This window comes from Dysidea avara, chromosome 14 (genome assembly GCF_963678975.1).
Source record: "Dysidea avara chromosome 14, odDysAvar1.4, whole genome shotgun sequence".
NCBI lineage: Eukaryota > Metazoa > Porifera > Demospongiae > Dictyoceratida > Dysideidae > Dysidea > Dysidea avara.
In genome coordinates this window covers 12,723,804-12,749,111 of record NC_089285.1, presented here as the reverse complement: position 1 = coordinate 12,749,111, position 25,308 = coordinate 12,723,804, and the positions used below count along the sequence as shown (strand labels likewise).

General features: G+C 39.0%; 4 protein-coding genes across 4 annotated transcripts; 1 reads left to right on the top strand and 3 right to left on the bottom strand.

Annotated features, from left to right (window-relative positions):
- Positions 1-3,785: 3,785 nt before the first annotated feature.
- Positions 3,786-11,401, bottom strand: LOC136243915 (uncharacterized). The gene is made up of 3 exons (XM_066035459.1): positions 11,193-11,401; positions 7,914-8,124; positions 3,786-4,001 (listed from the first exon to the last, which is right to left on the bottom strand). The coding sequence occupies exons 1-3, from the start codon at positions 11,316-11,318 to the stop codon at positions 3,850-3,852; spliced, it is 489 nt and encodes a 162-aa protein (XP_065891531.1). The 5' UTR covers positions 11,319-11,401; the 3' UTR covers positions 3,786-3,849.
- LOC136243913 (dermatan-sulfate epimerase-like protein) lies at positions 11,397-15,084 on the top strand. The gene is made up of 2 exons (XM_066035457.1): positions 11,397-11,568; positions 11,631-15,084. Exons 1-2 carry the CDS (start codon positions 11,475-11,477, stop codon positions 14,957-14,959), a joined length of 3,423 nt encoding a protein of 1,140 aa, XP_065891529.1. The 5' UTR covers positions 11,397-11,474; the 3' UTR covers positions 14,960-15,084.
- On the bottom strand, positions 14,938-20,026 carry LOC136243914 (uncharacterized). Its single transcript, XM_066035458.1, has 6 exons — positions 19,741-20,026; positions 16,813-17,029; positions 16,704-16,754; positions 16,497-16,581; positions 15,880-16,030; positions 14,938-15,210 (listed from the first exon to the last, which is right to left on the bottom strand). The coding sequence occupies exons 1-6, from the start codon at positions 19,978-19,980 to the stop codon at positions 15,082-15,084; spliced, it is 873 nt and encodes a 290-aa protein (XP_065891530.1). The 5' UTR covers positions 19,981-20,026; the 3' UTR covers positions 14,938-15,081.
- A 56-nt stretch (positions 20,027-20,082) lies between these two features.
- Positions 20,083-25,243, bottom strand: LOC136243911 (dermatan-sulfate epimerase-like protein). Its single transcript, XM_066035456.1, has 2 exons — positions 25,122-25,243; positions 20,083-23,556 (listed from the first exon to the last, which is right to left on the bottom strand). Exons 1-2 carry the CDS (start codon positions 25,183-25,185, stop codon positions 20,153-20,155), a joined length of 3,468 nt encoding a protein of 1,155 aa, XP_065891528.1. The 5' UTR covers positions 25,186-25,243; the 3' UTR covers positions 20,083-20,152.
- Between the last annotated feature and the right edge of the window lie 65 nt (positions 25,244-25,308).

The window sequence follows — 25,308 nt, the reverse complement described above, 5'->3', positions numbered from 1 at the left end:
ACACACACACACACACACACACACACACACACACACACACACACACACACACACACACACACACACACACACACACACACACACACGACAAAAGGTGTGAACATGCATCCTGCCCATACTGTTGGCTGCAGTTAGGAACCTGTTGGGTTTGTTGGAGTAAAACTTTGACATTATCAGCACAAACAATCCAAATACAACATAGAATTTTGCCAAGAAATTTCATTTGAGATTGAGATACTCTAATAGAGCAGTCACATACTCTAACAGAACAATCATTGTAGGAGAGAGCATTATGAACACATAGACTTGCTATAAGGAGTGCACAGATGTGATAGTGTTTCTCTGTCTAGGTGTGATTGTGAACTAGGAACAAGTCTATTTTTAGGAGAGTCTATTACACTTTTAAAATTTCCAATTATTCTTTTCTGGCAATTCATTTTTCCTGAAATTTGTGCTAAACAAATCAATACATTAGTGAGAGTTATTATAAAAGTGACTGCTATATTATGAGCTTGAATGTGACTGCTTTATTAGAGTAAGTGACTGCTCTATTAGAGTATCTTCATCTTTTCAGCCGTTTTCAGGCTTGCACAGTTCCAGTGCTGCATCTGTAAGATTTTTGCACTATACTGCAAGCAAATATAATTTTGCATCAATTATTCTTAGAATTCTTTCAAATATTCCAGAACATTTATTCCTAATTCTTTCCACTACCTATTATTCCCAAAAATATTCATAATAAATGCTCTCTATCTATTTTGCTTTTTTCCACCTATTTTTCTTTCCAGCAATTCTTTTGTTTTTAGCTTATAATATTATGAATTTTACTAGAAGTATTATAACCTGCTCAGAAAATTAAGAAAGCACCATGCTGGGGATTCTGAAAAAGGTTTGTGAGAGTTCTGGGACACATGGGGTGTCATGTTTACTGTTCCAATTAAGTATCTTCCTCAAGTATAGTATATGGTAACCCCAGGCTATGCTAGTATCTAACTATTGAATGTATATACATTGTAGCAAGAGTTCATAATATATATATACTAAGGAGAGTATCCTACTCTCATATACCCCTGTAGAAAGGCGCATCGTGAAGTTATGACGTAACGACAAGATGTTGTGGTTTGTGACGTACGAGCAGCCATAAAAGTGAAAGTATCGTTAGCACCATTTCACACTCGCGACGCTCAGAATAGCCGTATTCGCGAATGGCTAAGCAAGAAACACCTACTAAGTGGTCTTAAGCCATGAGGGTACGATTGTAGTTCGGTGAGAAACGCTTAGAGCTGGAGATGATTTGGTTGCTAGCGACGTTGTTAGGCACGCGCTCAATCGATACCATGTTCAACTAATGTCATCATTAATTATACAAAGAAAAATGGGCGAACTCAGAAGTGTTACGTCATAACTTCACGATACGCCCTTCTACAGGGGTATATGAGAGTAGGATACTCTCCTTAGTATATATATTATGAACTCTTGATTGTAGCCATTTGCAGCATTATGTATATCACATGCATGGTTGTTCTAGGGACATCCCAACGCATTGCAGGTAGTAGCTATAATGTTATATGCGCCACAAGAAGTAATGGCATGCCTTGAAGTGTCCACATGACAAGATATCAATTTTCATTAGTGAGAGAGGATCCTCAGATGCACTAGGAAGTCCAGGATACAGTAAGAAGTGGAAGACTACATCAGTAAAAGTCAATCAGCAGCAACCAGTGTCCCATTGCAATGCCGGCCTGCTTAAGGAGGTTTGGAAGAGCCGGCGCAATGTTGCTGACAAGCACTGATAATGGAAGGGAAGTATCACTAGTTGGGAAAAAGTAGACTGTAACCAACCTGAGAGGGGTAGCTAATCGTTGATAACAAGTAGCCAACCTGATGGTTTCCTATTGCCAGTTTACTGAGGGGAATTACATCACCATTGTGTAACTAGAACTTGTGACACATGATGTAACACTAAACATGATGTAACACTAAACAGCCAAGAATGTGTTGATGTGTAACCTGTTTACCTTAATTATTTTGTAACATGTGGTAACTGAGTCCCTGTATATAAGGGCAAGCTCTTTGTTGCTCATTACTCTTTACAGTGAGTTGTGTTTAAGGGCTCATGGTAGAATGGCAGTATATAGGCAACGCTGTTCATTGCCGAAGGGAGTCCCTTCTATATGTGCGTGTGCGTGTGTTTGAAGAATGTACTAGAACTCACCAGACTACTTGTATTTAAAACAGTAAACAGTGACCTTTGCTAATTATTTCTTTAAATCTTTATGTACAATTGCTTAGTGTAATTTTAATGCTAAGGAGTTGGATGAGTTTAATCTGCTCTCTGCTGGTAGAAAGGGCACGTACAGAAAGGGTTTACATATATAAAATTTTAGAGAGAGAGTAGTCGATCTAACTAGCTGAATTCCTTAATGCTGGAAGTCCAATGACCTTGGCACAGAGACATCTGATCATGTTTTATGGGAAAATGTGACATACCAGGAGGCAGAATTTCTGGGAAAAAATACTGTATTCATTAGTGGAGTGCTGAAATGAGACATATAAACATTTCAGTGTACATCAGTAGATGAAGGCATCTCAGATAGACTCCTGCACTTGATTATGTATGTATATCTGGTAATGAAGACACTCAGATTCAGATTGAATAAATATGCTTCCACTGAATGTTCTATTAGAGCAGTTATAGGTGGCTGCTCTATTAGAATACCTCACATTCCTAGCACTGCTTTACATAGTATTCCATAACCAAAAGGCACAGTATAATAACTGAAAAGAAGTACAATATAGTTGCTGTACTTTATTGGGAAAAGAGGGGAACTGCTCTTCCACTCCTCAAAATAGGGAGACAGTTGCCCTCCCCCCCATTATATATGTTTTCACCCCTGCTGAACACTGAGCAAAATACTACTAACTATAACATAATTGGGCTGAAGATGAAAGTTGGGAAAATTTTTGAGCATATTAACTTAGACCTATGTAGCTATATAGTCTAAAAATGTGAAAATTTTTCTACAATTTGGTCCACATGCACAATTGTTGCACAGTTGGTGGAACATGGTGTTTAATATCCAATATAATGCAGCACTATACAAACTTTGCTACTGCCTACTAAAGGTATACATAGCCAATACACTTGATCCATGGCATGCTGGCCAGCGTGAAGTACATACCAACTGATCATCATGTTTATAGAACATAAATGAAAGTTTATAACAAACATCGCAGTTTTATTTATAAGCTTGTCACTAACTAATCGATCTGTTTGTATCAAACTTGATGTTTACCATAATTAGATCTTTAACTACCCAGTATATAAATGTCTAACAGAGAACAAATCTTTCATAGATGTCTCCATTCCAAATATGGCTCTTATTTAGAAACTCTTGTCACTCCCTCCGCTTGCAAATGTAGTCCACGTAGCTCAGCTGGTGTATAATAGGTGAGTGGATCACTTTCTCCCCATGTTGCACATGTATCAATTAACCATGAAATGATAACTACAAATGAACAGTACATTTACAAACACAGGCATTACACAACCATGTAGATTAGTGAGGCTTTAGGAAGTGGAGTGGCTATTCATACAGGCCTAAACCAATAGAATGTAGTCTATATAACATGTGTATTTGTCAGTTTTGAGCACACTAGTCGTGTATTTAGTAAGTTCTAGGAGAAGAAGACACATGTGAATACATGAAAGTATGTAGTGTAGTCACTATAGTGTGTGAACATACAGTATCTCAACTATTATATATTAAAATTACTTGAAATCATTTACTGGTAGGAGGGCTGATATTTGATACAATACATACAGGTATACACATAATATTATTTTATTTAATTTTCAAAATTAAGTGGCTCTTCATCTTCAATGTTAGGATACAACAGTTTCCCTTTATTATCAAACGTTGGTTGTGGCTTCAACAGTCGATGAGGTTCTTCTACAAAATCAATATGAGGTGTCTTCTTGCCAGCTGCTGGTGGTGGCCCTACAATGTATTGTTACACATATATTACTAACTGACAATACGTACACAACAATAGTACAACCACTGATGCCATACAATAAAGGAAGCGTTACTGGTACCCAGTTAATACTAACTAATCAACAATGTGTTTACTATACACTATGCTGTGCCTTGTAGCCTTAGGGGGCTGCTGCTGGTATAGCCCCCTCCACCCCAATTATCAGTAACTTCACCAAGAGTTGTTAGGTGTACATGTATACACAGTAGCGGAGGAAGTTGTTGATGTGGGGGGTTGGGGTTTTTAGTTAAAAACATTTAAATCAAGACTATTTGCAGTCAATAAAAGCCCCCTTGGGCAAAATGTTTAGTACAGGTTAATAAACATGCAGCATTTAACCATTAAACCTGCATATGCTGATATATCGGTGCTTTTTTATGGAACACATTTTTAAGAAGCACATTGACTGTTCTATTGGGGTACTTGAGCGTTCTATTAGAGTATATCAATTTTTTCATGTTTTCAGCCCCACACCAAGAAGGATAATTTCGGCAAGACATCATTCTGAGGGGGGGATAAGCTTAACCCCCCTCAGCAGACTGAGAGGGAGTTTCAGCCCCCTAGCCTCCCTACTCCACTGCCTAGCACATAAACAAAACAAGAATTGCAAGGCCCCTACATTACTAACAATGTTCTGAATGCAGCAGCATTGAATGGTAGCTGATCACAATTCACTCTAATAGAAAATCACTCTAAGCCAATGCCATTTGTCACTTCCCAATACATTAATGATATGAAAATGCTTCTGCAATATCCAATACTGCCCATGTCCAGGGAGTTAGGTCATGAAATGAATTACAGTGGAACCTTGATTATCCGAACACCGATTAACCAAATAGTTGATTACTCAAAATTAGAGTATTTTGTCAACAAGTGTATGCTTTATTAGAGTAGTTGAACAAAGCTCTGTATATAAATGTATGGATGTTAGAATTCAATTATATAAACACTTTCCCCCCGACTAGTTTGGATAATCAAGGTTCCACTGTATATAAGTAGTAATTATGGCGTGCACTGCTTTATGGATTATCAGTAAAAATGAGAGCAATTGCTATTCTAATGCACCCATTTATACTTAGTCAAGGATAAAATGACAAATTCATTGAAGAGTACTGTTACACCTAAGCAGTCATGGCTACTTCAACAACAGTGGTCAGATATAGAAGTGGGTGCTATGGTGAAGTTCATAAGCATGGAACATGATGGATGAACAGTACAAGTGCCTTGTAAGGATACAGAATTTTGGGACAGAGCTGCTATATTTATAAAGCAACAGGCAAAGACAACACATCTTCACACAGGTAAATATTATTAATTCTATCCCTTTAGCTTATGATGGTTAATAAATCATCATGTACATCTAAGCCCTGCTAAACATTTAGCATCCATGCAGTCAATGTTTCCATCACTACAAGAATCAAATCACTAATGCATTGTTATCAGAAGCGCAGCACGTATCAACGACTAACAGTCCACCTGTAATTGCCAATCCTCCAATAAAACAGTCTACCTATAGTGCAAAGTTCATGTTTAGATCTACAGTCATTTGAATTTTATTGGAGCTAATTTCTTAGTAATTTAACATCAGACAATCGATATTCTGTAAATTTTTTTTAAAATACTGAACACAAAGAATGATGGTTGTTGAATTAATTAAATACCCTCTCAGTAGGGAAACTACAGAAGTGAAAAGTATTAACAATGAAGGATGCACGATTCAGAAAGACTTGCTTACTTGCATTAACTTTCTGTACCTCTGGTTTATTCGAACTAAACAATGTGGCTGGCCAAGCAATGTCTATTAGGCAGACACTGATACAAGAGGATAACCCACTATTAAGAATTATGAGATAGAAAACCATATGCTACGCAGTACTTACAGTGGTTTAGAAGAAAAGGATATTTGTAGGTATATTACCACAACTTCCAAACTCTCCCCCCCTAAATCTAGCAAAAAGTTTAAATGGAAGTCTGAGATACACTGTTGCCCCCCCCCTTACTCATATAAAACCTTATTTTGCCCCATCTTGACTCATTTCCTAAATGAAGGCCTGATAACCCTAATATGTGGTCTTGTCAGGCAAAGGATGCAATGGTCATCAAGGTAAAATTAATCATCAAACAATTACAAATATATTATTATGTGTACTAGAAAACAAATACTGGCCATGGTTCAATTGCAAAGACATCAAAGCTGGGGATGATGTAGATGAAACTATCTCCTTGCAGCAGTGACCGTATAATGATATTGTTCTTCTCACAACATATAGGATCCAACATATAGGATCATCTGGACATGTATGAAATTCCTTAGGCACATAATAGACCTTTACATTGTCACAATCACCAGTATCCCATACTACGCCAGGTTTGAACCAAGGCTAGCTGATGTTGGTATTTCGTGCAGCCAGATTGATGCATTGGTTACACAGTGTATTGTCATGTCCTATGCCCCATTGGCTCATGTCAGTGTTGAGCTGTTTAACAACAGGTGGGACTCACTAAAAAGGTTTCTGGGCTTAAAGTGGTATCCACAATGACAACACAACCCATACACATGCAGATAGCTGACATTCTAAGGAAGGAATTTGGTTGATGCATGGAAGGTAATCCTAGCTCAATATGGCATTAACAGATATGAAAAAGGAGTTGTGTTATAATGTAAATTATTATAGAGACATCTGATTCGAGTGGTGTAAGCTTAGTTAGCCATTGCTGCTGTAACCTGATTCCTTGTTTTACCTTACTTGCATATTTATTAGTGTAAAGACACCAAGAATAGCTCGCCTTATTAACTCTGCGAACCCAGCCTATATTTATGGCACAATGGCTCAACGAAATAAATGTCCTGATGAGAGCCAGCCAGAATGAATTAAGCTATGGTGGATGGTAACATGACTTCTTGGACTACCATACCAAATATGTCATAAAGTTACAAAAGGTTAGACAAATGTTGCAATTACTTATTAACAATTTAGGTAATCGGTTAGGGAAACTTGAGTAGTTGTTAAGATCACATGATCCATTCTTTGTAATCTTGCATGATACATTAAAAAAGACACCATGAAGGCTGTGGAGTTTGATTAGTATATATGATCAGGAGCTTATGAGCCGCTGAAGACGGCGAAGGAGCATGAAACTGACAATCCAAATTACGTCACTGTGTTTGTTTTACGCCATGCACAAATGGCGCTCCAGCCGCACGAAGTAGAGACAAGTTCGCCACCATTGAAGAAGAGAAAGACCTCGAGGAAGAATCAGCCAACTTTACCATCGCCATGTGTCACTGGTCACGCGCAATTTCGTATACAACTTCAAATAACAAGATTTTATTTTCCTTATATGGAAACTAATTGGCGATTGATTTGGATCCTGGCAGGCAGTGTAAGTTTCATGCTCCTTTGCCGCCTTCAACGGCTCATAAGCTCCTGATATGATTGGTGAATTGAAGCTTAATTTCTGCTGGCATGTACCGAATTTCTTATATTTTCAAGTCAGCAAAGTTTTGTCTATAGATCTTCTGTATTTGTAACTTTGCCATAGAATTATGGAGAAATTGTTTATGTCTCGCAGATTTTACAATCGCACAAATTTATTCTGTAGGCTATGTTAACAGTTTCTTTGCAAAAATTAGGACCTCACAACAATAACCTGCAGTATGGTATCACATCATCTTGTTCTACAAGTATGTTTGTATGCATCAGTACTGGGGACAGTTTTAAAGCATGTTTGCTGCTATATATATGCGTTGCTGAAATGAGGTACACATTGTCAGAGCATCAAATTTGGCTTTGTCCCAGCTCCACAGTAAACAATAAAGTGAATATGTGAATGAAAATGTGTAAATGCACACAGTCTTACCAATACACACTTACCAGCCAGAGGTCGCAAAACAGGAAAAGGTGAAGCTTGCTGTATTTCTCTTTCAACAGGATATTTGTACTCGCCTTTGACCGCCCACGGGTCTTCCCTCTTGGGCCGCATGGCAGCCTTCAACTTGATCTGTGCTCTCTGCTCTAACAGCACATGACCAAAATGTGGCTTTAACTTCTCCAGATCATCTTCATCCAGTGTCATCTCATGTCTCTATAAATGCAACCACACAGATACAAAGACAAGTACAATACAAAGTGGGTAAACATTGGCATAACACTAAAACTAAATATCCCATTTAAAATGATTATGATTGACTTTACCAACACTGGGCACCGCCAGAATTATTCTTAAGGTGCATACATTGTATGTATTGCGTGGAGCATGTCAAAAGACCTGTTGAGATGAAGCAATGTTGAATATACAGGGCTGTAGCAACATATTTTAAAGTGATCAGGTTGCTATTGCATGGTGGATGCATTGTAGGACAAAGTGGGATAGCAATGTATGCTACACCTAGGGGTGTATGGGGGGAATGTTCGCCCAACAAAAAGCAAGTCTAAGAATGAATCTGGAGGCACCATATCACAACAATAGCAGAAGGTAAGTGACTGCTCTATTAAAATAGCTGACTGCTCTGTTAGAGTATATCAATCTTTACAAAAAGTGGAAACCCAATCAACTGGACCTGATGGCACCGCCCCATTAAAAAAACCAAGTTTAGCTGTTATTGAGTTATTCTTGTCTGAAGGCAGTCAGCTATATACAAAATCCACTATTAAAGTTTCTGGTTGCCCTGAAGGCACTACTGGGCTACTTAACCAATACTGCTGCCAAGGCCTCATTGAAGGTATTGTGAGGCTGATTTCTGGAGAATATATTTTTTTTCATGGGAAGGTGCAAACATTCATGATGCCTACAACTGTATTGTATGACAGATGACTAGAGTGCACGGTATTTGCAATATCCCCACAATGTAACATATAATGAAGTTTCTATCAAAGAAAGAAAAATCAAAAATGGAAGTAACTGCCTCCATACTGGGATAGCAATGCATTAGTATTGCCTATCTTAATATTACCATCAGATGCAGACTTATGTACGCATAACAACAAATATTGCTGAAACTAATATATGGGATGAAATTGCAGTTGGTGAGATTTTAATTTGGTGTAATTTCATTTATTGCTGATAAATTGGTGCTACACTGTTGCATGTGAGGCTATACGTGTTGTAAGCTGACAGAAGGATGAAGCGTGCATGCTGTGCAATCCCTGCTTTATAGAATATCCCAGATTGGATCATGTGTGTAATGGATCGATACTTTGTGTGGAAGTGTATTACCTGCAGCCCAGTTTCTTTAATGAGCCACGTCCACTCAAGTGTTTCTGTCTGTAGGCATACATGCAGCCTTGTCCATTTATCAATAGGACTGCACAAATCCATGTCTGTTGCTGTCTGCAAGCTTATGAGGAGCAGAGCCATGCCCACTAATCAAGTACAAGTTCTAGTTTAGTCTTACTGCAGACAGCTTGTCGTGAGCCACACCCACTTGCATGCGTGGAGTCATGCTAGTTTAGTTAATATCCACAAAGTCACACTTGGCTTGTAAAAACCGACTTCGACAACTGCTATCAAAAGCTTGGACACAAGTTACGAAAAGAATTTTAAATTTGGTGGTTTGGTAAAATTAATTTAGTCTATCGTCAAAATTTGTTGTAATCCAGTATGTGACTGGCTGAGTAAAAACTTGTCATTTTCACTTACTCCTTGAATTACATTTTGTTGTTTCTCTGTTATCTATAGTAACAAAGGAGTGTACAATCAAAGTTTCAGCCTTATACGACGAATAATTTTGGATTTATAGCACTAGACAGTTGGGACAGTAATAAATTCGATTTGTACAGTAACAATATGGCAAATAAACCATAGGCGCTTAATTATTATTAGCGTGACCAGCACTGAAGGTCTGACAGCAACATGTGCTGCAGCCTTAGGATTACCTAACCTAACAAGAACTGGAGACTTTAAATGGTTACTTAACCTAGCTAACAATAAGGTGAAACAGAAAAGGGTCTAAGAAAGAAAAAAAAATCGCTCCTACCCCAGGATTCAAACTGCAGGCCACCCAAGCGCTACACTCAGTCTCCCCCAGGAGGGATGGCTTAATTAATCAACACAACTGAAACAAGCTACGAAGATGACACTTGGCTCAATATGTTTACTAAATCCACTAAGGTTCCCTGTACTCCTTTGTGTGGACAAAGAAGGCTGTTCGCCAATTATTTCCACCGCATTGTAAATAAGCACCCATAACTCCTGTACCGTTTGCTGTACAAACACGAGATGTATTAAGTTTTATTGATTTGAGCTTTGTTTCAGTGTGTACCAAAGTGATTAAAACATGAGTAATATGTAGCATGCATAACATTTTTATTTAAATATACAGCAGAATGGAATTTTGTGATAATGACCTGTTTTTCACTCAGCAAAACTATTAATCTTGGGAATACAAGAATACAGTGTCGATCATACTAAATAATATATCCATAAAATAATGCATCCCTTCTTGCATGTCTCTTCGTAGAAAACAAGTACGTACTAGTTGAACTTCTACTATCATATCATCTATATCACGAATAGTGTCTTACTGTCATAAAAATGCACTAGAGATCTATTATTCAGTGCTACTGTGTTATGTAGCTACATAGCAGCATGTTGAGATAGTTAATTCTGCTAGAAGACAAAACACCTTGACTTCTCACAACATAGAAATCGACGTAATCACGATTTCGTAAACTATAACTCATCAATACAACCTGAGGACTACAGATAAGACACCTATAGCAATTAATCGCATAACAAGGCAGGTACATGCTGTAGGTAGATCTGCGACCGCGGTCAAAGTCTTGACCGGCCGAAATTTCGCTTTGACCTGTGACTAAGAGCCTTTTTCGACCTTTGACCGGTGACTTAGCGACGATATTTCAGCACTTTTCAATTGTGGGTTGGAAACTTTTACCCTTGAATTGGCACGGTTTTGGTGGCCTTGACCTTTGACCGTGGTCGCAGATCTACCTACAGTGAGTGACTATGTGTCACCCCCTTGCATAATATCAAACAGCATACAACAAAGTCTACACCGCTCCAATCTTGGCAGCATTATAATTCCTCATTAATTGAACTCTTGATAACACATACTACTTCAGTTTAGCAGTACCACCATGTAACACAGTAAATGTTATCACGATGGCGTACACAAAACCTCGCACAAAACTTACTTCTGGCCTGTCTAATGATTGTTGGCTGTAGCTTGAACGAGCATAAAAATGGAAAAAGGCGACCATCAGAGACAAGACTACCAACAACCCAGCCAGATTAACCACTCTTCCACTAGTACTAGCCATTTTCTTCCTGTGTTTAACAATGCATCAGTCAAAGTTGGGGCGCCCATATAAACTTTTACTTCTAATAATTTAGTGCACAATACACATTTTTAAAATCGCACCATAAACCTCGAGTTACTGTGACACTTACACTTCACGAAATGGTGAATATCTACAATGTGGAGAGTAGAATGGATAGCACTAACATTTCTTTTATTGTTCTCTTGTCTATGGCATTATAGTAGGACTCTAGAGGCGGATCCAAGACAAGGTATTTAAGCACCTGCAACATGATCGATACTTAATTGTCAATTTGTTCTTTCTGCTTTGTAGCAATCACTTACGTCACGGATGAACATGAGCCGACCTATCCAATGTTGTACTTTAGTTTCAAGGATGTTCCAGCACTGCGGAGAAAAGCAGATGGTGCAGCCAGCCATGTATTCCGACCCATTGAGAATGCAGTAGCCGAAATGAAGGCTTATAAATCTCAATATCTACCTCCTACCGACATTCTTAAATTCAAGTCAGCGTGGAATGAGAAATATGGAAATAATTTGGGCGTTTTAGCCATGTACTGTTTGATCCGCCCAGAAGATGATGCAGCTCTAGAGCTGGCCTTGGAATATATGGAAAGATTGTCCAGTTTTCCTAGCTGGGAGGTGACAGCAGCTGCTAATGATGAGATGCCAATATCACACACTTTAGTTGGGCTTGCTACAGCTTATGATTTTCTCTATAATCGTCTGACACTGGACCAAAGGGAACGCTACTTTAAGCGAATCCGGAAAACAACAATGAGAAATTTTGAACGCTTCAAGCGAGCCCCCTGGGGCCTACAGCACCTGCAGAATCATGTATTGAATAACTGTGTTGGTATCCTGACTGCTGCATTAGTAGTCCGAGTGCATGACCCCAGAGCTAATCTCTGGGTGCACCTCATAACAAGTCATCTTAACATCTCCATGAACCTACTGACACTAATTGTGGATGGGTCTTTGGATGAGGGTGTGCCATATTCAACATACACATCACGCTCACTCACAATGTTTGCTTTCTTTGCCAAGAGACACATGGGAATTGACTATTACTCAAACAAATGGTTCACACAGTATTTCTGGTTTATTTATGAAACAGTTCTACCAGGTTTCATGGAGACTGTTGGAATTGCTGACTCAAATCCACACTGGTTTTATGGACCAGAGAGTCAACTGGTCTTCATTGATGCATTTGTGATGAAGAAAGGACATGCAAACTGGCTAGCTTCAAGGATAAGAGAAAACAGACAAACAGCTGGTTACCTTAAGCCACCATTTGGTCAAAGATGGACGACTTATCATACAGAATTCATTTGGTATGACCCCAGTGTGTCTGAGTTAGCTCCAGACAATGCCAACGAAACTGAACTCTATCTGTTTTCAGATTGGGGAGTTGTGACGTATGGTGCCCATGCTACCCCTGGTAGTACTTTTCTATCATTCAAGTCAGGTTACCTTCATGGTCGGGCCATTAACAATGCTTTAAACCAACACCTGTTTAACAGTATTATACGTGGCTGGGATTCACTTAACCCTGGCCATGAGCATCCTGATCAGAATTCTTTCACATTTTCACCACGTGGACAACCATTTATTTCAGAAGGCTACTATGGAACCAAGTTCTCTTTTAAGAACAATGTCCTTATGTTTGCACCCTCGTCTATGGCAAAGTGTTTTCCACCTTACGAGGGACAGATAGGAGAATGCTACAAGTGGCTGGACTGGTTCAACCCAGAAGCAACAATGTTGCATGGTGAAATTATTGCTGCTTATGATGACAATGAATATGTGTTTATCAGTGGGGAAGCTGTGGATGCCTACTCCAAAAGACTGCAGTTAAAGAGTGTCTACAGAGCCATACTCCTGATCACTCCAGATGTACTACTAGTTATTGATCATGTGGAAACCCTTCCTCATAGTAACCTTGACACAATGGCTGCCTTCTTCCAGATGTCTTCAGGAAGCCTCCAGGTGCCAGATAAGTTACAACCTGAAGCAACACTTGTACAAGATGACAGCGAGTCTAAAGTGATGTGGACAACGTCACACGACAAAGGAACAATGGCTTCCTCTCATCCTGTCCAAGATCAGAGCTCACCAATTGGTACAAGAGACTCCCAGTATTTGAATGTTACTGTACCCCTTAGTGGTCATATTACACGAGTGGCGTATGTTCTGGCTGGACCTGGGCCAACTGTGACATCACCACTGATCACGTTGGACTCCCCTACTGGCTACATGGTTCAAGTGAACGTGGATGGTGACATTTACAACCTGGCTGTATCAACAGAGCATGACAATCTTACCAGCCGTATGAACTTTCTTGGTCACACTGGATTTGCAACACTCACAACTGCGGTCTCTTCTATGGCTGTTTATTTTGGCTACAATAAGTTTGATGTTTCTGTTTCAAATCCAGAGCCTCACAGAACTATAGATGTGCAGCAACTAGAGAAAGATGTTCACACTCACAACACTCTTACCATTCTTTTAGTGTTAACGGTAGTTGTATGTTGTTTGGCAGGATTTCATCTCTGGTATGGCAACAAGACATCAAGTCGTTTTTTGGCATTGCCACTGTTAATCACAATTGCAGTCGTGTCATTTGTTCTAGTGATGCTACACAGTGTGTCTTACCTACCTCAACTTGTAATGGTTCCATCAACAGGATTTCATTATGGCAATTCCCAGTTTCCATCTGTGTTTGTATCTTCACTGAAGTGGGGTGGCTCAGAAATAGTTGGCCAGCTGTTTTATCACACTGATGACTTTGTTTATGCCCGAATCCCTGATGACTTCAGTATCCCTACCATGTTCTCAAGACAGCTTGTCAACTTCTGTGTTTGGAATAATGGATCAGACAGTGATGAAGCAACAATGAACTGGTTCAGAGATCGGTTCACCAAGCCAGATTTGGTGATGGAAGAAAGAAAAAGTAACAAATTACTAAACACATATACTAGTAAGTCATACACCCATCGACAGGTTGCAATGGCCAGCACAACTGGTGACTGGAATTTGAAACTGCCCTGGGTACAGACAGTGATTGGAGAGGGGGCTAGACTGATTTATGTAGTGCGAGATCCTAGGTCATGGGTGTATCACATAATACTTAACAAATTATATGATACAGTGAAGGAAACGGTAAAAGAAAGTCTCCGGTCAAGTCCGTGCTTGTTCAAAAAGAACTATGCGTGGCATTTTGAGTCTGTAAGAGTTCTTGTGGAGAAGATGCTATCAGATGAGCCAGTGGATCCAGTTGAGTTCCTGAGCAACCTGTGGTATGCTGACACTATTACTACATTGTATGGTCTAAAAGAAGTGGAGGATTTCTTGGTGATTAGAATTGAAGATGTAGTGTTGAATCCACAGCATACTGCCGAAATAATATTTTCCTTTGTGGGCACTCCGATGAGTACTGCATCGCTACACCAGATACTACAACTGACAAGGAGCAATTTCTTGCCAGAGACACACACTGATGAACTACGAGACGACAATTTGTATGACTGGAAGAAAGGACTTTCAAACTCAGCCATCAGACAAATTGAAGACATATCAAATGCAGCAATGATAGCTCTGGGCTATGAACGACTCACATCTAACGAATCATTCATTCTATAATCATAAAACTTCACTGCTGAATTACATTTTTAAACCAATGATATTTTTGATATGTACAAAATAACTGTATTTATTTATTTATTGCTATGTATATATTTTAATAGCACTACACAGATTACAATTCATTCGTTTCCCATCCGACTATCTCTTGGTTTGTCCATTATTGAGGAAAGTATGCTGAACACAACGGCAGCCAGGAGTGCCAGACCAGCACACAGGTATAGTCTGCGTCCACTAGTAGCTTGTTCCTTCTGAAATATATAAAGAGAGATTTTCAAAATGCACACAAGATAGATATCAGTGAATTTCTCTAGCAAACCATACTCAAATACTGATACTACCAAGAGTTCATAATATAGTAGTAAACTCTTGGTACTACTATACAACAGGAAATTTTGACAACTTGATGAAGCCACATTTTATCAGCTTTAACAAATTTAAATGTTGTGTAATTACAAAATCATAGACCTAAAATATATATTTATCCACGATCAAATTTATGAACAGTTTAATTTAATCAAGATTTCTGGTGGGTGTAGCAGGCTTCATATAAAGGAAATACCAGGTGAAAATTTGCGTAACTTGGTATAGTGTAATATTACTGCACCTGACTTCCATTAAAGCCATACAGTGTACACTGTAACAAACTTTTGATTGAGAACATACAAGCTGGGGATATTCTTTTCTGACACATAAAAGTCAAGTCAGCTACAGAGAAAGTCTTTCTCTTTAACAGTAAACAATGCTACAAAGTCACTTATGAATGTTATTTTTCAGAGTACACAGAAAAGCACAATCCCAAGTCCCCAAAGCAGTAAATTGGAGCTTAAATCCAATGGAGCATTTGCTGTATAAATAGTGGGTGGCTATGGAAAGTTAAACTCTACTCTACAGTGTAGTGTGAGTACCAATACACATACCTCTGTGAGATAGACCAGTACAATGCCATGCTGACGGTACTTCTCTACAATACGACCCACTTCTTTACAACTGGACTCGCCCAGATACAATTCCTTAAATTGTGTACTACTGTTAGTAGTGTAATGGGGACAACTCAACGAGGGCTGGTTCCTGTAGAACAGTCAGTATCATATACCATGTACACATGTTTCAGTGAAACCAGCCAAAGAGTAGAAAAACACAACTTCATCAACGTTTCTGAAAATAACAATTACCATCTAATCTAGCCACAACATCAATGCCTTTGGTGAATGACTTTCATATTAAAAAGCACTTCATACGCTTGGGTAGGTAATCAGCAGTGGCTGAAAGTCACTTCAAATACTGTCCGCTCCTTGGAACCTGCATAGCTACCATCGAGGCAACCGAGTAAACTTTAGGATTCTGCATTTGAACAGAGAATTCAGACCAGCAAAAGATCAAGATATTCTAATAGAACAGTCATCTATGTTCAACTCTTAATAGCATAGTCAGGTTTGCTTTGCCTTCTAAAATTCGTTTCTGGCTACGCCCTTGCTATTAGTGAATAACAACAGCTACTTGTTCCTTGGCAAGTTTCACTGTACCAATATCCTACCCTGTCTGTACATCATTCACATATTTGGTTTCATTAGGAAGACTGATTTCAAGACAAGCCTGACATGATCCTTTAGAGCAAGAAGCTGTAAAAATAAGAACACATAGCAGCCATAACAGGATGATATCAGCATTCCACAAATGTTGGGGAGATGCTGGGAAAAGGGACACATACTCTACACACAGACACACAAAATAAAATACATACCAGTCATAAATGGAATAGACATCCGAACAGTGACACAGTCTTGAACATCAACTGTAAATAAAACATGAAATAATACACATGATAATTATACACACACGCAATTACTTACTCTCACTTCCATTTATGAGAGCATACCACACTTGGTTAGAGCTGCCAATGTGGGAAGACACTTTCACCTCCACACCAGCTGTCAAGGTGACAAGTGTGATGTTCCCATGTTTGGTTGGTAATGGTTGAAGCTCTCCAGTTGTACCGTTACTATGTGCATCATTATGCTTCATACAAAATGATTCCTTCCTCAGGCTCCCAGTGAAACTCTTCCATTTCTACATGACACATACATTAATGTTGATGCAATTATACTTTCAACAGTAGGGTATTACTAATCACTGGATTGGACTACACTGTAACACCAGACTACTGGGCTGATATACATTTGGTTAAATTTACACATGTTAAGGATTGCTAGCTAAAGGAACCTGCTAAGTGTAAGGAGTGGAATTAGCAAAAACTGATGACTTCTAGCAATTTCACTACTACTGTATTTTATCATACAATACTGTATATTAGGGATCATGGAAGTTTGGGTTTTTCTGGCCAAAAAAAAATCACCCAAAACCAGCTTCACAATAGATAGCTTCATGGCACCTTGGCAGTATTGGTTAGATATAACCAAGCCCAAAAGTGCCTTCAGTATCATCCTAAAGGCTTCCAATAAATTGTTACAAAATTGTTCTACTGACTAACTGCCTGCCTGCCTGATGCCTTCAGGCAAGCGTAATTGATAATGGCTAAGGCTACAGGCTTGGTTTTTTCACTGTTCAATTAGCAAAAATGAAATGGGGCACAAGGAGGTCCATGATGCGAGCATTGTATGTAACGAGCAGTATGCCAAAAGGCATGTCTCGGGAAGAAGCGATGTTGACAGCCCAAGGTGTCGATGGCTTCCCTACATACAGTATGTTTGTACACAAGAATCGTCCGTATTTTCCGTGATGACTGGATCGATTGCAGAGACACTTCTAATACATTTGTAACACTGTGTAACAGGCTGAACATAGCTGAAAGCAAAGCATAATGGCCACACTTTGAGACAGTAATTGATACTTGGGGTGCATGAATCGTCTGTATTTTGCATAGTGACTGAATGGAATGCAGAGGTGCTTCTTCTAAGGTTAACTAATGAACCAATGATAAAGTCTTAGAGAGAGCAGTGAGCTAGTATGTAATTCTAATAAATTCGGTCACATATAGTAGGCCAGCTAGTGTAAGATCTATCATTATGGCAGAAAAAACTTTACAGTTTTGTAATGATGTATAATAGGAATTTAACTAAAGAAGATTGTCCTAGGACAGTTGGCTTGTGTCTCAGCTGGTTTGCATCATTCTATTTTGTTCAGGTTTATCACTGGTAAGGTGATTTTAGGACAACCACTACCATCACATTTCCTTCAACACAATAGTAAGGAGTGTATAAGTACTGTAGAGCATAAGTAGTGACATTTTAGTGATGTTAGTTTGTACATAAGTAATTATTGCATGTGTGTGTGTTTATGATGTACGTTGTGTGCAGGACGTGCTGAAGAACAGCTTTGACCGATGCTGCCTCCCTGTTAAAATAACAATTGGAAAAAAAAGCCTCAAATGACAGTTTTTGCTTACTCCACTGCTCATTTAGTAACAGGCTGCAGGTCCAAATTCCCTGGCCTGAAGGCAGACAATACTTAAGTACAATGTCTTATACTTTTAATGTAAAAAATGTTAGCCATGATAAACCAGAGACCATTTGCTCATGCTTGCAAAGCCTTTAGCTATATAGTATAGTACAGGTCCCACATATGGTGGAACTTTTATACAATGGATACTTTGGAACCAGACAAAATGTTACTGTTATAAAGAGGCTGTACTTTTCAGAGGTATACTGTAGATTGGGAAATATTCGACAGTAAAAATATTTTGTGGTTGCCTATACCAACGAAAATAAATAACGCTAAATATTTTTGCTCTTGAATATTTTCTATTGCAAAATATTTTTTTTGGAGGCTGAGCCGTCAAAACTGAGATCAAAGCACTTGAGGAATGAGTAGTACACTGTTGGAGAAATGGCCTACCGTCAGAGTTCCAATATCTAGTCTCACATGGCCAGTCACAGCTGGGCATCCATCACAATTTCCCATTCAATGTATAACAGGTATGTCAACTTTTACTAGCTAATCGTATCTTGCATGTTCATTTCTGGCACACCAACAAAATTATTTGCCGTACAAAAAAATTCGCTAGTAAAATATTTTCGTGGCTTAGGCTGTCCACGAAAATATAACACACTGAATTTTAAAACTAAATTATCTTGCTTGAACGACAATTTCCCAATTTACGGTAATCATATTGGTAAGGGTCTATGGAGACCTCAGAAACTGTCTTTTACAGAGAGCTTAAACATACAGAGAACTTTACATGTTTAAGAGAGGTTCTGCTGTATTACTGTAGGGCAACAAATTTACAAATCTTTGTGGATTTCACAGGCATCTTATCCACGAAAATTAAATATTTTGTGCTTTGTAGCTCCTGTACAAACTTTATGGAGATCAATGTCTAAACAAAGAAATTTTGTTCCATGAAAATTACTGATACTTTTTGAAAAATTAATAACTAACACAAAAATCACTTGCCCTACGGAGATGTTTGTAGAGTAGTAGGTGATTCAGGAAATTTTAAGTTAACCAGTAATATTAGCTCAAATCCCAAACATTAAAACATCACTAAAACATTTACAGTACAATAGACTTTATTGTTGAGACATTTGCTTGTAACAGACAGTAGTAGCCTGGCAGGGCTATAGTAGAGAGGATGGGAACACAAGAGCATGTATAGTACATAATAATACAATAAGAACAATGCCCATGAGCTCACAGAAGCAACAATGCCTCTGATTCTAACAAACTAGATCACGACGATTGACAAATGCGCAGTAACACGTTACAGACATAGATACAGAGTTACAATCTACAATATCATGTGCACTATTTAGAATTCTAACCAGCATTGTATCCAGGTCGGGAATTTGATCAGCGTTCTGAACGTAGATCGCGAGCAATGGCAAAAACACAACGATTAACAGCAAACAAACAATGAATAAAAACGAAGGAGGTTGAGCAACCACATACGCCAGTGTTCTTGACCTAAGAATTCCTGTTAAATATTCTGCCGCCGTGTAAGTGTCTGTACTTGATAGTGATATGGGTCTTTTTCTTCTCCTAGCTTTAGTTGCTTTAGCCATTATCGTACTTCTTCACAACACCGTATACGCCCGTATTCTACCTGACTGTTTTATTAGAGGCGATAATGCAGAAATGAAGGAATCTCGTGAGACATCTTGGACTTAGTCGTATACTGTGGTAATGTGAAAATATATACATTTATGTTCTAGCATGTATACAAGAGTACAAAAGTTACAGTGAATTACTTGGCCTGCTCATTGCATTGTAACCTAGTTTGCTCATGACTGGTAAGGTGATGGACTCAATAGCTTCAATGTCGTCACTTGTTAATACACTTTGCCAGAAGTCGAGATTAGTTGGTCTAAGCTGTTCATTGAACGGTAATTTAAAGTCATTGCTTCGAGTCATTTGTAGGACATAATGTCTTGCTGCCGTAGAAAATGGCATCCCAACAAAGCCAAAAATCATTTCAGCTGTGTTCTCTGGATACATCACTAAATCTTCCAATTTCACAATGAGGTAGTCATTAGTGCCTGCCAGCACCTCAAGAGTGGCTGAAGTGTCTGCATGCCAAAGATGGGCCAACACTTTCACTGGGTTGTCAAAGTCTTCTCGAATCACTAATTCCTTAAGTTGTAAGTACGCTGGGTGAAAAGTGCCCTGGACAGCACAAGGATTCCCAGAAAATACTATTTTTAGAGCATTAAAAATATCTGTATATTGTTTGCTACTTATCATATGTGCTATCCACGAGCGTGGATCTCTAACTGTGTAAATTATTCTAGAAGAAGTACCAAATGCTTCTTGCATCCAAGACAACTTCAAGTTCCAAAATCCATTCGTAGATACCAATGCCAGCCGTGCTTCAGGATAATCCTTAGCTTTCCTAGACATATACTTTAATGCATTAGTACTTATTACACTTTCGGTGACATCATTAAATGCTTCCACTGCTTGGTATGGTTCCCAGTAAAGTCTTCTATACCAATCAGCATACACATTGTCGTATGCATCATTAATTCCCCATATGCACGGATCAATAATGTGGGGATTAGGATCTGAAAACTGTTTGATAGCAACATCATTAGGAATGGAAAGATACAAAAAGTCGGTTGTTTTGTTAAACAGAGAGCCAACCATTTCTGCTCCAGCTTGTTTCAGAGAGGAGATGAACACAGAAGGAAGTTTAGATCCCGGATCGATGGTGCTGGAATGACGGTGGACAACCTGTACCACTACAGTGTTAGCATTACAACTAGCCATTATCAGCTCCAGTCTGCCGATACTAATCAACAACAGCACAACTAAGACTGTCACTGTAGTCCAATAATAATGTATCCTCCGGTGGCAGCACAATACGACACACACAAGAGCCACTACACTAGCTAACAGTGATAAATACACAACAGATTTCTGGCTGCATTCATTGTTTTCACTTGTGGATGACATGTCAGATGCAAGTTCTTCAATATCCAATAAAACAGGAGGAGGTTGGTTGGTGTCTTTACCGAAGTTGATTGTTTCTCCTTGATCAGTGTTAACTGTGGCAAAGCCAGTATGTCCAAGAAAGTTGAGGCGTTTAGCAGGGTTGTCAAACTGTGACACAACACGGAGTTCATAGTTTGTAGAGTCAACAGTCACACTGACTACGTAGCCCGTATCATTCAGTTGGACAAATTTGGGCAGTGACACAGAGGGACCAGGACCATAGAACAAGTACGCAATCCTGGTCAATGGCTCTTTCAAGTAGCCACTGATGTTTAGAAACTGTGATGAAGAGTACTGGAAATCATTAGCCTTTGGAAAGTTGATAGCTTTAAACATGACATCCGTTGGTCTGTCATTGCTAACATCCCAAACTGCTGTAAACTCCTTATCATTGTAATCTAAAATAGCAACTGGGTGAGTTTGTCCTTCCCTTGACTCCACTCGTAATTTGCCTGCTGTGGTCTGAAAAAAGGCAGCAAAGCGGTCTACTTCACTGTCTTTGTGTTTCTCTATATTATCCACAACAAGTAGAACATCAGGGGTAACTAGGAATACATTTCTGTATACACTCCTGAGCCGCAGCAGCGGAGAGTATGCACTGACAGCTTCTCCACTGATGAAAACATATCCATTGTCTTCATAAGCAGCAATGATATCGGCAGATAAGCCAGCTGCTTCTGCTGACATCCACGTTAACCATTTATAACACTCACCGATTTCTCCTTCATAAGGAGGACCACATAGTTTCTCTTTCTTTGAGGGAGCAAACATTAGAACATTGTTGGTAAATGAAAACTTTGCACCATAATATCCTTCGGTTATGAATGGTTGTCCTCTTGGCCAGAAAGTGAATGAGTTCTGGTCCGGATGTTCATGGCCTGGATTCAGTGAACTCCAGCCCTGTATCAAATGTGGTTGTAGATTGTAAGTTACTGCATTGTTAATGGCCCTGCCATGCAAATAGCTTGACTTGAATGACAGAAATGTACTTCCCGGTGGTGCACTTGCTCCATACGTCACCACACCCCAATCAGAAAATATTCTCAATTTTGTAATGCCATCTTCTCCAGGTGCTCTCTCTGGTATCTGCTCATTGTACCAAATGAACTCTGTATGTATGGTGGTCCACGCCTGTGAGCCAGATGATTTTAGGGCGCCAGTTCTCTCATGATTCTCCTTAATTTTAAATGCAAGCCAGTTAGCATAGCCATTCTTCAGAATGAAGGTGTCCAGAAACACCAATTGGCTTTCTGGCCCATAAAACCATGTCTTAGATGCATCACCAATTCCCACCGTCTCCTTGTATCCAGGTAGAACAGTTCCATAGAGATACCAAAAGTACTGACGAAACCAGTAGTTATCGTAGTAGTTCAAATTCATGTGCCTGTTGGCAAAGAATGCAAACATAGTTAGAGATCTTGATGTGTAGGTTGAGTAGGGCACACCCTCATCCAAAGATCCATCAATGATTGAACTGATTAATGTAGTTGAACGGTTTAAGTGAGCTGTGACAAGTTTGATCCACAGTTCTGCTCTTTTATCTAAAGCATTCACAATTAGTGCTCCAGTTAACAAGCCAACGCAGTTATTAAGGACATGATTCTGTAGATGGAATTTTCCCCATGAGGCCGCCTTGAACCGTTCAAAGTGTCTGGCTGTGGCCTTCCTAATTCTCTCAAAGTAAAGCTTACGTTGCTCCACTGTCAGGGTATGATATAGAAAATCATAGGCAGTTGATAGACCGACTATACTATGGGACATTGGCATCTCATCACGTTCACCACCTCGTACTTCCCAGGATGGATATTTGGCAAGTCTGTCCATATAATCATGGACTAGTGTCAGTGCCACTTTGTCATCAGGGTACAGTAAACAGTAGAGGGCAAATAAGCACAAATTGTTACCAATTCTTTCATTCCAGGAAGCATGGAATCTACTCTCGTCACTTGGAGGTAGATAGTGTTCGGGTTTCTTCAAAATCTCTTTGGCAGCTGCTTTAATTTGGGCAGTAATTCTCACATGTGATGTGTCTGCCTTCTTCCTAAGTGATTCAATGTCTTCATAGTTGAAAAACAGTCTGGGAAATGTGTGGCCTCTAGTAGGATCCTTTATCTTTATCTGAGCTATCTCTGGTGGTAGGACAGTGCCTGGAACACAAAGCAAACATATCACTTCCAGATACTACAGCACCAATACACTACTTACATGCACATTTACAGTTTAACACTTGTGACCACGATCAAAAATAATAATTTTGATGGTCAAATGGATTTCACCTATAATAGAGCTTGATTTATTGCTTTACAATGCATCAAGATCTCTTGATCTTCAGCCGCAAAAGCTTAGTAAAAAAAATTATCTGTGTTGCCAAGTTATGTTTCAAAGGTGTTTGGTCATGTCTTCTACAGAGATGTCCTTCACTGCAAGAAAGCACCTTGTTTCTTTGATTAGCCAATCACAAGTGTTTCTACCCTTTGCACAAACACAGGTCTAGACTCATGGGTATCATGTACTGAGGTGGACAGTACAGGAGCCCTGGCAAGACTTACACTATTAAATTACAATACAATAATAATTATGGCATGCAGAAGAGTTCAGTTTAGGCAATCCCAGTCCAGGGAGGCTCTAGAATTTAAAAAAAATCCTGTATGAGCAGGAGACAGCAATGAGAGCAGCCTGCTCAAACAGGAAGAGAAAAACCATCATGAATGATGAAAATATGTACAGTACAAAAAAATGTAAGCATGTGAGTCCTCGGACAACATGCGACCACAAATAGGAATCTTATAGTCTTCTTTGACACTTCACAAGCATTGACCACTTGGGCAATTGTCAGTGAATTGTGTCTGGCATAAAATGGCCTAAACAACCAATCTCAATGGAAATGAGACTAACAGATAAGCCAGGTCATATTGTAAACAGTTATACCCACTACTGGACATAATGCTCATGAAAATCCAATGAAAAACATGTTCAACCTGTGAAAAGTAGTTTTCAATGGGTGGCCCTAATGAAATTTTATTTTCATAGTATTTTTACTTGGGCAAATTAATGAAAAACCAATGAAAACCTAATGAATAATAGCTACCACTGAAAACTCTGTGAAATGCTTTTCATGGACTTTTCATTGGTTTTCATTAATTTGCCCAATTAAAAAATGCTATGAAAATAAAATTTCATTGGAACGACCCAATGAAAACTTCACTTTTCACAGGTTGAACATTTTTTTTTCATTGGATTTTCATGGACAAAATGTCCAGTAGTGACCGATCTTCCTTCTGAGCTCTAGCAGCCAACATGTAAAGATGTTGTGGGGGTAGTTAGTTTGGACAAACAGATGGAATTATTGGCATGGAAACCAACACCAAGTCAGGTCTGCTTGTGTGTTTACCATCAAACCCCATACACAAGGAAACACATTTAGTAATATACACCAGAACCCTTACCAAATTGCGGAGTATTGTATTACACGGATTCCCTACACATGCGACTTTTATCACCACATTAATACCTTTCCATGCCACCAAAATCCATGCTAAGGCTTAGAACACAACGCTATAATATATTAGTTGACTGTGGGATAAGCACGTCAGTACAATTTTTTATACACTTCGTATAAAAACCAACAGCATGTAATCTACATGCTGCATAAATTCACACCTGATCGCACAGAGCGATCGCTACGAATACCAAATGCAAGTAACCAACTCACCAATACTATCGTGCCATATCACTGTTAAAACCAAATAGACACCGAGAAGAAGTCTCAAACTCATGGAGGCAGTGAGACCAGACAGAGCGCGGCCACAACTGCTAATGTTTATTAATTATTTTACTAGCGCGCTAATATGTGGTTGCACAACCGTGATCAAAACCATAGCAAATATAGCTATCTCAAA

Excerpts from the sequence above, each read along its gene's own strand:
- LOC136243915 (XM_066035459.1), bottom strand. The coding sequence starts at position 11,318 with ATGGCTAGTACTAGTGGAAGAGTGGTTAATCTGGCTGGGTTGTTGGTA. Across the intron at positions 8,125-11,192 it reads AATCATTAGACAGGCCAGAA|AGACATGAGATGACACTGGA; the intron begins GTAAGTTTTGTG and ends TTGCATTTATAG. Across the intron at positions 4,002-7,913 it reads TGTTTTGCGACCTCTGGCTG|GGCCACCACCAGCAGCTGGC; the intron begins GTAAGTGTGTAT and ends AATACATTGTAG.
- LOC136243911 (XM_066035456.1), bottom strand. The coding sequence starts at position 25,185 with ATGAGTTTGAGACTTCTTCTCGGTGTCTATTTGGTTTTAACAGTGATA. Across the intron at positions 23,557-25,121 it reads GATATGGCACGATAGTATTG|GCACTGTCCTACCACCAGAG; the intron begins GTGAGTTGGTTA and ends TTTGTGTTCCAG.
- LOC136243914 (XM_066035458.1), bottom strand. The coding sequence starts at position 19,980 with ATGGCTAAAGCAACTAAAGCTAGGAGAAGAAAAAGACCCATATCACTA. Across the intron at positions 16,755-16,812 it reads TCTCATAAATGGAAGTGAGA|TTGATGTTCAAGACTGTGTC; the intron begins GTAAGTAATTGC and ends TTTTATTTACAG. Across the intron at positions 16,031-16,496 it reads GTGAATGATGTACAGACAGG|GAACCAGCCCTCGTTGAGTT; the intron begins GTAGGATATTGG and ends ACTGTTCTACAG.
- LOC136243913 (XM_066035457.1), top strand. The coding sequence starts at position 11,475 with ATGTGGAGAGTAGAATGGATAGCACTAACATTTCTTTTATTGTTCTCT. Across the intron at positions 11,569-11,630 it reads AGAGGCGGATCCAAGACAAG|CAATCACTTACGTCACGGAT; the intron begins GTATTTAAGCAC and ends TCTGCTTTGTAG.